The 12,930-nt window shown below is 46.2% G+C and overlaps 1 protein-coding gene across 4 annotated transcripts in view; it reads right to left on the bottom strand.

The window, feature by feature from the left end:
• LOC138273990 (uncharacterized) overlaps window positions 1-12,729 on the bottom strand; it is a 294,057-nt gene extending 281,328 nt beyond the window's left edge. For 3 of the 4 annotated variants that reach the window (XM_069218921.1, XM_069218922.1, XM_069218923.1), the window contains exon 1: window positions 12,428-12,729. In XM_069218921.1, the coding sequence (XP_069075022.1) occupies window positions 12,428-12,493 (66 nt within the window). In that variant the 5' untranslated portion in view covers window positions 12,494-12,729. The remainder of the gene's footprint in view (window positions 1-12,427) is intronic. The other variant, XM_069218924.1, reaches the window with a different exon arrangement.
• Between the last annotated feature and the right edge of the window lie 201 nt (window positions 12,730-12,930).

Below are 12,930 nucleotides of genomic sequence, written 5' to 3'. Positions count from 1 at the left end.
TTTTCATTGTTATGTACTGTGATCTGATGACCAAATAATACTAATAAAGAGATACATGTGAATATATTTTGACTGAACTACATAAGTTATTTAGGACCTTGGCATATAGAATGTACAGGATTGCCTGGGGTGCTCTGACAATGTCCATTGGTGAATGTAGCCACTGAAACTCAGAGCTGACCCTGTGGCTGACATTGCCACAGAAGTCAAAAACTATGTCCATGGTGGATGTCACTGTTGTAGCCAAGACTTGTGCACGACAGTCACAACTGCATCATTTACAAAGTGCATTCCATGTCTGCTAGTGTGCAGCTGTGACACTGGTTGCCCATCTACTGCCCATTAACCCAGAAGCAGGTCTGATGCCTATCATGAGCCCTCACTGTCTTCCATTACTTGCATTCGCTGAAGGACTCATGGCTGCCGCTCTGCCTGCCCCATCCTGTTGCAGCTTAACCACACTGAGGGCCACTCATGCAACCATGCAGTCTAGTCCTACAAGTGGACGAGATGCTGAAATGCATCCAGACCTGCACTGTGGCTGTATCTAGGAGACTACCAAGCCATAATTAAAATGGGGTACCTGCACCTGAGCCTTGATTAATAACTCACAAAACAAACCTAAGGGGACCTGTCTAGACTCACAAGAGGGACTCATGTGAAAGAGAGAAGAGGAAGACAGTATCTTAAGGTGCAGTAGCTATGTGGCAGTGCATATTATTATACCAGCTGCACTGTACCGTTGTACTGTTTCAAGCTCATCTATTAAAGTATGTGTGTTATACAGAAAAAAGAACTGAGTTGCACAAACAGATATTGCCCTGCTGGGTTATCCAAGTTCCGAGTTTCCATTTCCCTACACTACCTTCCTGAGAAGTGTGGGGGTGATCCAAAGTGCTACCACTATGAGTCAAATGCTTAAGAGGAAAACCGTGGCCCAGTTTGTGAAGCCAAAGTAGTACGGACTCTGGGACATCCGAGGTAAACCACCCCTGCCCCCACTGCTGAGGCCCAGTAGCCCCAGCTTGCCCCATGCTCCCTTAACTAAATCTGACACATGCCCTCTGCCAGAAAGGATAAGTATGCAGAGAGACCAACTATACACTGTATGCCACCTAAGTATATATAGTCAGTGTCTTTCACTTAATAACAACATGTCAATGGGAGTCAAGGGCACAATGGGTTCAGGATGGAATTGTTCAAGAGGCACTAAAGGCACTGAAAGAAAAGAAAGAAAACAAAGGTGTTTTTAATAAAATAATACGGTTTTAAAAACCACTTCACAACTTTTGGATAATCACTAGTACTCCACAACACATCACGGATAACACAAGGAGTTATGTCAAGCATTAATGTACTTAAGTTAATGTATTGTGCTTTGATGTGACTTTTAAGCACCACATTGAAAGTGTTTCAATACTTCTGAGATGTACTTTTTAGCTCTGGCTATTTCCATGCCTGGTGTGATCAACTGAAATAAGCTTTAAGAAACATATCCATCAGAGAGACTTTGGCATATCGGACATTGATTGGGCAGAATTTGTGTGGTGCTGTCGTGAAAGAGTGCAGTGCTTGTTACACTTCTCTTGACGCCGGAGTAGTGTTCCCGCACCTAACATGGCTACCCCATTAAAACGCAATAATGTGTCAGTGCGCAAGCAGAAGGCCCCTTCAAAATGATGTGAGAGTATTGGCTACGAATATCACTTTCTGAGCCAACAGCAGCATGACTGGTAGACATTATGGTGAATAGAACTTCTCAACAAGGGGATTCCCCCATCCAAAATTGTTGCTATGTCCAGCGTGATGACGCAGGAGCATCTGAGTCGGTTTGCTTTTTCTTCGCCATTTGCATTAGTGACATTCAAAACAAAAAAAGTTTGTTTTGTTCAACCTTTTTTGAACTTCAGAAGTGCTGCTCGCTGCAGCCTTAGTCTGTGGTCCTACACCACAGCAGCCTCATGCCAGTCCCCCCTCCTACACCACCCTAAAACCTCAGTACACTCTACTCAACTTCACTAGCTCCTCCACGGACTGCTCCCATCTCACACCAGGTGTAGTTTCAGCACGCTCGCCCGCCAATACCAGCCCCTGCGTAGCGATATTGCTACGCAGGCCAACAGTAACCAGAAGTTGGTCTACATCATGGCTTCAGAAACAGCAAATCTGGCCACAGGTGACCCCCACCCCACTTTCCTTCACAGGGGCTATGAAGGCAAATGGGGCTCAGTGCACTGCCAACAAGTACCTCTTGAACCATAAATTCTTACCCCAACTGCACCACACCCTGAACCTGTAGAACCAGTCAACACTCACACCAGATCACAGCCATGTGCTGCAGTGCTTCATCCTTAGCCTGCTGATGCCATTCCTGCTGCCTTCACCACTCCCTCTTGGCTGATACCCACCACCTAAGACTAATCCTGGCTCCCACACCAAGCCCCACAGGCCCAGCTCAATCTCCTTTCCTGTACCATCTCACAGTCTTAGTACACTCTCCCATCTTGCATTGCACCTGGTTACGGATGGAACTGAATAAGCTCCTCGTACTGCAGGAAGGACAGATATTATGTGACTGCATTTGTAGACATGTGCATGCTCATAAGTGTTCGGTAGTTTATTATGTGCAGCATTACAGGTGTGGTCTGGATGTGCTGACTGAAGGTGTGTGGTGTAAATGAAGAGTGAGTAGTGGGAATGCAGGGTAAATGGAATGCCTGTGTGAGTGCAGGGTGAGAGGTGTTAGTTCAACGCAAGTTGTGTGCCCATGTGAGAATTCAGTGACCAGTGTGCTCTTGTAAGTGGATGGGGAGAGTAAAAGGTGAGCCAGTGTGAGTGGAGGATGCCTTGTGAACCTGTGTGAGTAGTGCGAGCTGAGTGAATGCAGGATGATGTGGCCCTAGACACTCTAAGTAATTCACCTTATCTTTGGCAGTTGGTGTAGGAAAGTACTGTCTTGCCTGGCATGTTATCCCCATTTTTACTTGTGTGTCAGTTTGTTTTTGCCTGTCTCACTGGGATCCTGCTAGCCAGGACCCCAGTGCTCATAGTTGTGGCCTGAATGTGTGTTTCCTGTGTGGTGCCTAAATGTGTCACTGAGGCTCTGCTAATCTGAACCTCAGTGCTTATGCTCTCTCTGCCTTTAAAATTGTCACTGCAGACTAGTAACCATTTTTACCAATTCTAATTGGCACATTGGAACACCCTTATAATCCCCTAGTATATGGTACCTAGGTACCAGGGTATTGGGGTTCCAGGAGATCCCTATGGGCTGCCCATAGGGAGCTCAGACAATTCTTACACAGGACTGCCATTGCAGCCTGAGTTAAATAACGTCCATGTTATTTCATAGCCATTTTCCCCTGCACTTAAGTAACTTAAAAGTCACCTATATGTCTAACCCTCACTTAGTGAAGGTTAGGTAACAAAGTTACTAAGTGTGAGGGCACTCTGGCACTAGCCAAGGTGCCCCCACATAGTTCAGGACAATTTCCCCGGACTTTGTGAGTGCGAGGACACCATTACAAGCGTGCCCTACTTATATAGGTCAATACCTATATGTAGCTTCACAATGGTAACTCCGAATATGGCCATGTAAAATGTCTAAGATCATGGAATTCTCCCCCCATGCCAAATCTGGTATTGGGGTGCCAATCCCATGCATCCCGGGGCTCCAGCATGGACCCCAGGTACTGCCAAACCAGCTCTCTGGGGTTTTCACTGCAGCTACCGCTGCTGCCAACCCACAGACTGGCTTCTGCCCTCCTGGGTCTGGGCAGCCCAGTCCCAGGAAGGCAGAACAAAGGATTTCCTCTGAGAGAGGGTGTTACACCATCTCCCTTTGGAAACAGGTGTTAAGGACCTGAGAGGAGTAGCCTCTCCTGGCCTCTGGGAATGCTTTGAAGGGCACAGATGGTGCCCTCCTTGCATAAACCAGTCTACCCTGGTTCAGGGATCCCCCAGCCCCTGCTCTGGCGGAAAACTGGACAAAGGAAAGGGGAGTGACCTCTCCCCTGTCCATCACCACCCCAGGGGTGGTGCCCAGAGCTCCTCCAGTGTGTCCCAGACCTCTGGAACACAGGAGCTGTATCCAAGTGACCCTGAGTGTCCAGTGGTCCATATGTCCAAATTTGGTGGAGGTAAGTCCTTGCCTCCCCACGCCAGACAGTAATCCTGTGTACTGCGTGAACTGCAGCTGCTCGGGCTTCTGAGCACTTTTGCAAGAAATCCTTCGTGCACAGCACACCCCAGGTCCCCAGTACTCCGTCCTGCATTGCTCAACTTGCTGAGTTGACCACCGGCTTCGTGGGACCCTCCTTTGTAGTGTTGAGACGACCGACGTGCTCAGTTTTCTTGAACCCATGTTCAATTACTTCTGCGGGTGCTGCCTGCTTCTGCGTGGGCTCTCTGTGTTGCTGGGCGCCCCCTCTGTCTCCTCTTCCAAGTGGCGACCTCCTGGACCTTCCTGGGCCCGGGCAGCACCCTTTGTCTTTAACCGTGACCTTTGCAGCTAGCAAGGCTGTTTTGCGGTCTTTCTGTGTGGAAACAACTCTGCATCCTCCAGCACACAGTGGGACATCTTCTGTGCAAAGGAGAAGTTCCTGGCATCTTCTGTTGTTGCAGAATCTTCAGCTTCTTCCACCCGTAGGCAGCCATTTTGCACCTTCATCCGAGGCTCCTGCCCCTCCTGGACACTTTCGTGACTCTTGGACTTGGTCCCCTTCCTTTACAGGTCCTCAGGTCCAGGAATCCGTCTTCAGTGCTTTGCAGTCAGTTGTGGTCTTTGCAGAATCTCCTATCACGACTTTAGTGTGTTTCTGGGGAAGTAGGGTCACTTTACTCATACTTTTCAGGGTCTTGGGGTGGGATATCTTGGACACCCTTAGTGTTTTCTTACACTCCCAGCGACCCTCTACACACTACACTAGGCCTGGGGTCCCTAAATGGTTTGCATTCCACTTTTTTTAGTATATGGTTTGTGTTGCCCCTAGGCCTATTGCATCCTATTGTATTCTACAGTTCTGTTTACTTACCTGATTTTGGTTTGTGTGTATATTTTGTGTATTTTACTTACCTCCTAAGGGAGTATATCCTCTGAGATATTTTTGGCACATTGTCACTAAAATAAAGTACCTTTATTTTTAGTAACTCTGAGTATTGTGATTCTTATGATATAGTGCTATATGATATAAGTGGTATAGTAGGAGCTTTGCATGTCTACTAGTTCAGCCTAAGCTGCTCTGCTATAGCTACCTCTATCAGCCTACGCTGCTAGAAAACTACTAATAAGGGATAACTGGACCTGGCACCAGGTGTAAGTACCATCAGGTACCCACTATAAGCCAGGCCAGCCTCTTACAGTTGGCAAGTGGGGATTCAGATGTAATTTGAACTATGGTTATCGAACCTGATCGTGCAACAAAACGTCAACCGTTTGGACATGCTGAAAGTTACTTTTCTCTAGGTGGAAGAGTTATTGAAGGCTGAGCTCTGGCAACAGTCCTCTTGGTACTTCGGTCCAAGACTTCTTGTGGGTTCTGCCACCTACACCCTTATATCAGTTACAAAGCCACTTCTCATTCATCTAGAACACCGTAAAAACAGGTTTCCTGGTTTCAAACGTGGTTCACCTGCTAGACAAAATTGCTTTTACCTTAGGCTATAACTTTATTTCACTGCGCCTCTGTGTCTTCTATTGTCCCTTTTAAGAGTACCTTAAAAAAATCCCAATTTAGCATTTGCCCTCTACAAAAACTTTTATTTGTTTTAAAAGACTTAAATATTGTTCCATATGTTCTAATAATCTAAGCGGGTTACCATGACAACTGACTTGCCTCTTGGTTCATTACTAGCCAAGAGGACCAAATTATATAGGAATGTTAAATAAATTATGTGTCAAGAAAAGGCAAATTATGCGGCATAGTGCAGCACATTTTGTGATAGTATTACCTCATTATTTTGTTACCTTTAAACATAGTAGCACTGTCTCTGAAAGCTTTCACTTTATTAACACCAATTGAATGACTAAATACAGCATTAAGCAACTGAAATATGACCATTCCACATTTGCAAAGGGCCTTCCAGAGCGCAGGAACACTTATTGGCATGTTTTTAGTAAATTTTGATCCGTTTGAGATAAAAAAAATAGCTTCTGTCAACATCTACAGACTATGCAGCAGACAAATGATTAAGTGGCAAATGCAGCAAATCCAATATTATTTAAAAAACACTTGGATCGCATAATTCCAGTGCCCCTGCTAATAGCATCATCATTGCATGCAAAAAACTGTGAATCCTGATAAATGTCAGTCAATGCAGAAATACATTTTAGTGTACGTAAGTGAAACCCTTCCAAGTTAAGGAAATATACGTCTTGGACTCATTTTTAAATGATGAATTAAATAAAGAAGGACACGTGGACTGATAAATGGTCTTATGAAAGCCTGCAAAGTAGGGGGGCGTGGCTATCCGCCTAAGATGGCGGTCGCATAGACGGGGAGCTCCCGACTGGGCCCACCGTAAAATTGAAATCCGACACATATCGGGGACTGGGGCATGGCTGGAACCCAAACGCTGATTCGGGGGAGGTGTCGAGAGTCAGACTGTGCAATCCAGGGCCCCCAACGAGGTCTGAACACGATCTAATAAGAGGAAAGCTGAATGGGCCTGTAGAAGAAGAGCAAAGACGTGCGATGACGGGACCAGCTACGGCCAAAGACGCTGAGTGGAGGCGACTGGAGGTGCGATCGAGGGCCGGACCTGTCAGGCGCACCCAGTGTGCCGACCCGGCAGCCCGGGGCCCCTCCCTGCCTGTGGTCACGCTGGAGACCGGGCGGGGGCGCAGGGGAGGACCCGCAACACCAACAGATGCGGAGAACGGAATAGGCCTGGGGACGAGGCACGAGGATTGACATGGCAGAAAAGCGGTGAGTGGGGGTGGGCGAGGATGCGGCTGAGGGCAGAAAATCGACCGAATAACAGACCTGCTTGTCGATCGGCCCGCCGGCGGCCCTCCCCCTGCCCTTGAACGCCCCGGCAACCGTGCACACCACACCGAAAGGCCTGCAGCACTTACAGCCGCAGAGCTAAGAGAAAACACTCTATTGCTGAGGAGGCGCTTTGGACTGGGCTGGAACCTGGGGCTTGTTGCGATTCCAATTGAGGACATGGTGACAGCGTTCCGCTAAGCGGAGGACCTATCACAGGGGAACTTCCCCACCGGAGAGTACAGACTACCGCTGGGACGGTCGGGGGTGGCGCGGGGAAAGGGTGAAAAACTAAATTGAGTAGTGACAAGTGTTACTGCAGTGCACACAAAAGGAATAACTCACAAAGCCATTTCCAATACCCCCCCTGCTATATTCCGCGAAGCAGAAATAAGATTCTGACAACCTCATAAACAGAACAAAAAGGACCTGAGAGCCCGCCAGGAATGAACGTATGAAAATCTGACCTGAGGTGTAAGACAAAAAGAACATTACAGTGAAGTCCGGTAATGGGCCGCACAAAGGGCAAATCAATGGAAGACGGTGTGACCCCCAACTCCCCGGAGCCAGAACCCGACGCCCCAGGCGAAAGAAAATATGGATAAGCTGGACACTATACTAAAAGAAATCAGAGACTCTCGACAAGCCATACAGAACAGATTGGATATGATCACAACAGACATGAATATAATGAAAGATGATCAAGCAAAACTCTCAGACAGGTTAAAACAAACGGAATCAACAGTGGCAGATATCCTCCCGACACACAACGACAATAAAAATGCCATTGTGAAGCTCTAGCAACAGGTGGAAGCCCTACAGGAAAGGATCGAAGACGCAGAGGGGCGCTCACAGCGCAATAGTATACGCATAATTGGGCTCCCCAAAGGCAAAGAAGGAAACGACCCCACACGATACATTGAGTCATGGCTGCAATCCATAGCCAAAGACAGACTGTCGATTCACTTTGTGGTGGAGAGAGCACACCGTATCCCTGGCAGAAAACCCATACCAGGAGCCCCAGCAAGACCTGTAATAGCACAAATATTGAACCATAGAGATAGAGATGTCGCCTTACAGGTTGCGAGGGAGTTAGATCCCATTATAATTGACAATGCCAAGATCTCACTATATCCAGACTATAACCTGGCAGTCCAGAAACGCAGAGCATCCTTCCAAATAATAAAACAAAGACTATGAAAAATGGAGATAAAATATGCTCTACTATTCCCAGAAAAACTCTGCATCTCACATAACCAGAAAATGCATTTCTTTGACTCACCCGACCTGGTGTGTACCTGGATCGACAAAAACTTCCCATACTGACGAGCGGAGGAACAGAACAGCAACCACCACGCAGGACAACTTCCTCAACATCGTAGAGACAAACAGAATAAAGCCCAAACGTCACGGAAAAGAACAGACCCAACACTGCGTCAGGCCCTGGAGGGACAAAACAATGCATTACAAACTGCGGGCTCCCTACGAGAGATGAACTCCTCTCCCTGCAGAACTGCTTACTCAATAGATAGCATAGCGGCATCAGACTCAGAGGGGATCATGGCTCTATTTCCAGACATTACTCCACAACTAGCTAAAGACTTTTAGAAGATGTAACCCCATAATAACATTCACATTCACAAAATATTTATTATGTTTTCGGGTCAGGCCCCGGCCTCGCCCCCTATAATAATAATTGTGATGGGCCCGGTTGGTAGAGCTCCTTGGCATACGTTGATTTTTTCTTCTCTCACATTATCACTAACAAACCCGCTGGCAGCTGGACATATTCTTGATCCACGCCCCATTGCGCAGGCCCCTTCCAGCACGAATTGGCTGCTTCGTTGTAGCACCTGGGTTATGTATTACGTAATTGTTTGGCAAAGAAGTTTAGCCTTTGCCTGGTATTTCTACTAGAGTATAAGTATGTTTATTTGTTACTAAGACAGACATCTACAACTACGCCAGATACACTACTCTGCAGAAACTATAGACTAACATGGGGCCATAAACGACTGCGGATGCACATAACCAGACTCAAATATGCATACATAACGTGAATATAATATTATCACTTGGAATGTGAGGCGGATGGGAGGTATCCAAAAAAAGACACAGAATTTTATTCACTATTCAACACACAGCTCACCCCACACTTGGAGCGATTATATCAAACATCCTTAGAAATAGGACGACTACCGGACACTACTAGGCAGGCACTAGTGACGTCCCTACTGAATCCGGGTTAGGAAGCAACAGATATCTCATCGTATAGACCACTATCCTTATTAAACATGGAGCATAAAATCCTAGCAAAAATTATAGCACAAAGGTTCCTACCACACATAGCCAATCTTATACACACGGACCAATGCAGTTTTGTGCCAACGAGGAACACCTCCTTAAATGTGCGTAGATTATACCAGTTGATGGATGCGGCAAGGGGGAAACTCCCACACGCGGGATGTCTCTCGTTAGATCTCCAACAGGCCTTCAACTCAATTAGTTGTGAATACATGATAAAGGTACTAAAGAAGTTTCAGGTCCTGCCGGACTATATTAAATGGGTCAGCCTACTATATGCGGCACCAACAGCCAGAGCACGTAAAGGACAAAATATATCAGACACGTATTCGGTATATAGAGGCACAAGGCAAGGCTGCCCTTTATCCCCCTTACTATTTGTCCTTGCCATAGAACCTCTGGCACAATTATTGAGACAAGAGGGCGGAACATGGGGCATTGAAATAGATCATGCACAACATGTAGTTTCACTATACGCTGATGATATTATATTATATATCAAGGATCTAAACCAAAACCCTAACAAAGCGGCATATATCTTTAAAGAATTCAGGCCCCAGTCTGGACTGCCCATAAATTATAACAAATCCATAGCTTTCTCATTCTATGAGCCACATAGAGACAACACGCTACCATTTGGAGATCACCAACTACAAGTTGCAACAGACACTTTCTGATATCTTGGGATTCAAGTATATTGCACACCAGAAGACCTCCTGGAAGGTAACCTGAAAAGAGCCCTCTCCTCACTTAAAACACAGATCCAGTTCTGGATTACGTTACCAATTTCAATTGCTGGAAGGTTGGCACTAGCCAAAATGGTGGCACTACCCCACCTACTATACTACTTCACTAACCTACCAGTGAAAGTTCTGGAGTCATATTTTAAACTACTCAACTCCATGTTGCTGGAACTTATATGAGGGAAGGGACGACGCAGAATAAGCCTGGCCAAGTTACAGTTGCCGGTAGAGCAGGGAGGGATGAACGCACCAGACTTTAAGGCTTACTGCATAGCAGGGCAGCTCCAATGGCTGGCGTGCTGGTTTAGCGGCCGAAACTTACAAGTAATAAACTATAATCAACAGATGCTAGACAGGGGTAATCTGCACTCCTTGTTCTGCCCCGGAACCCTGGTTCAAGGATGCACCCCTCTCTTGTTGAAAATAGCACTCCAATATTGGCAGCTGGCACTTCAATACACCTCTGGCACGATTCCCTATTCTCCCAATATCCCACTGTTGGGATTACCACTAACCATAGGTAATTTAAACCCTGCACAACTACAAAAATGGGCACAGGAAGGCGTAGAGTTCATAGGTTCCTTGTTTAAAGACCAACGTTTACTAACAGACACTGACTACATACATGAACACAACTTATCAACCTCATTTTTCCTCCTACATGCTAGTATTACGCACTACGTCACTAAATACTGGGAAAATATAACCAATTCCCTAAATACACTAGCAGGGAAGACTGTATACTGTAAAATGGAGACATGTATACTGGGAATGCTCCTGCGTCCCAAAAAATTAAAAGTTCTCCCTAGATGGATATACCTAGCACTCCTATTGCTAAACGCCTACTGACTAGGCGATGGAAAGCCACGACAGCACCCGCGGTGAGCCAATGGAGGGCGGAGGTAATAGAATGGGGTAAAGCAGAAGGAGTTGCCCTTAGAAGAGAAGAAAAGGCCAGATGTAGGAAATACCCAATAGCCCAGGAATGGGATGAATTAGTAGAAAAGTTCATATCATTGGCTAAAGGGGAACATGTCGAGGACATATCTCAATGATATCCATAAGATAATAATCACCAAGTACATAATAAAATCGTCGAATGCTCCCAACCCCCCGGAATTTCTTTTTTTTTACATACATCAATAGTGTATGATAATTGATAACAGTCAAGAATGCAGCAATAGAAAATCCATCCTCAACACCAAGATGTCTGATTAGTAGTCAATAGTTGGTAGTTAAAAATAACGTTCGATGTAAGGAACACAAGTTGACATACTAATTTGAAAGCACCACCACGATAATGCATCAAGTCCACCATATATGGCATACGGAACGAGACTGTTTAAGGACAAAAGAGTTGGTATGTAAAGACACAAAGGATGTAACAGCATATAAACCGGTGTAAAATGCACATGTAAAACGATGTGTGCCTTATGTGTTCCCCCATGTTTCTTATGTTTATGAAAAGTTAGATCTTGCCTAATCCCAACCCAGGACAGTTCAAGACTGCCTGTCTACTCCACAGCCCGTGCTTACATGGTGGAGGCTAAGGCCCTTTCAGTCTAATAGGCGTTGCAGGCCTGCTGAACACTAAGGGGCATATTTAAGAAAAATGGTGCTGCACACAGTGCAGTGCCACTTTTCTTGCACCCCTTTGTACCCCCTAACGCCATCATGTGTGCGCCACAATGAAAATACTGCGTACCATGGCGGTGGGTAGGGGACTAGCATCAGAATTTTTGATGCTAGTCCGGTGCTTTGCAGGATCAGCGTCAATAATTCTGACACTAATCCACCCAGAGGCCCACTGTAACCAACTGAAGACTCCTTTTAATGCCTACTCTGAGCAGTGCCGTAAAAAATGGTGCACGAAAATCTATTTGATTTCCATGCGCCATTTTTTTTGCCCCCCTCCCCAAACGAGGGAATGCACCCTTTGCATACATTATGCCTGGTGCAGGCATTATGTAGTGCAAAGGCTTACAAAATGGCACAATGCATGCATTCAGCCACTTTGTAAATATGGCACACCATTTATGACCTTCTAACGCCGCATTAGCATCAAAAATTACAATATTGTGGCGTTGGAATGGCGCTAGTGGGTCTTAAATATTACGCTAAGTCTGCTAGTTTTTTAATGCACTACCAAACACTCCTGCCCACTTTTCCTCGCTCTTCCAGGTTGCTTCGTGACGGTTTTATCGTCTTTATCACCCACCGTCTTTCCGATATGTGCGAGGTTCCCTCTGTGTTCCCTGAGAAAATATCGGGTGCTGGAAAACAAGTACAGGTTCCCAAAAATAGTTGACGATGGTCTCCAGAGGCTCAAATTAAGCACTGAGAGAAGGTCTCAAAATGGCCCGAGGTCACAGTAATTCAAACGATAGCACTCACCATGGTCTGCCGCCTCTTAGACAAGAAGCCCGAGAGGAGCTCGGTGGGCTCACTGGTCCCCTCCATAGCTGTTGCAGGAGGAACACTCCAGAACTTGGTTTGGCACCGCAGGTGGCTGGTTTTTGCTTGAGTTGGGAGGTGCTTACGAGGAACGCGCACTTCTCGCTGATGGACCTTAGCCTTGCTCTGCCTCTGCCCGGGGAGCTCCGTGCTCGACTGACTCCCGCCCAGACTCCGAACCACAGGAGGAAGTTCAAGAGGGTGGAATACTCTGGCACATCCTTTGTGTGTGTGTTTTATGGCTACACTGCTGATTAAGAGAACGTGGTAAGGCCGGTAAGATAACTCGGTGAGTTGATACACCTGTTATAGAGATTGTGCGCAATGTGAAGGTAACAACGTTGATTATCAACCGAGGCAACAAATCACGTGTTTAAGGTCGATAAAACAGGTATCGTTAATTAGTTAAGTATTCATAATTATTTATCACGCAGTAAAAGGGC

Source organism: Pleurodeles waltl, unplaced genomic scaffold (assembly GCF_031143425.1).
Source record: "Pleurodeles waltl isolate 20211129_DDA unplaced genomic scaffold, aPleWal1.hap1.20221129 scaffold_130, whole genome shotgun sequence".
Taxonomy (NCBI): Eukaryota; Metazoa; Chordata; class Amphibia; order Caudata; family Salamandridae; genus Pleurodeles; species Pleurodeles waltl.
Note: the sequence above shows the minus strand (reverse complement) of the source record. Positions and strands in the feature narration are given on the sequence as shown.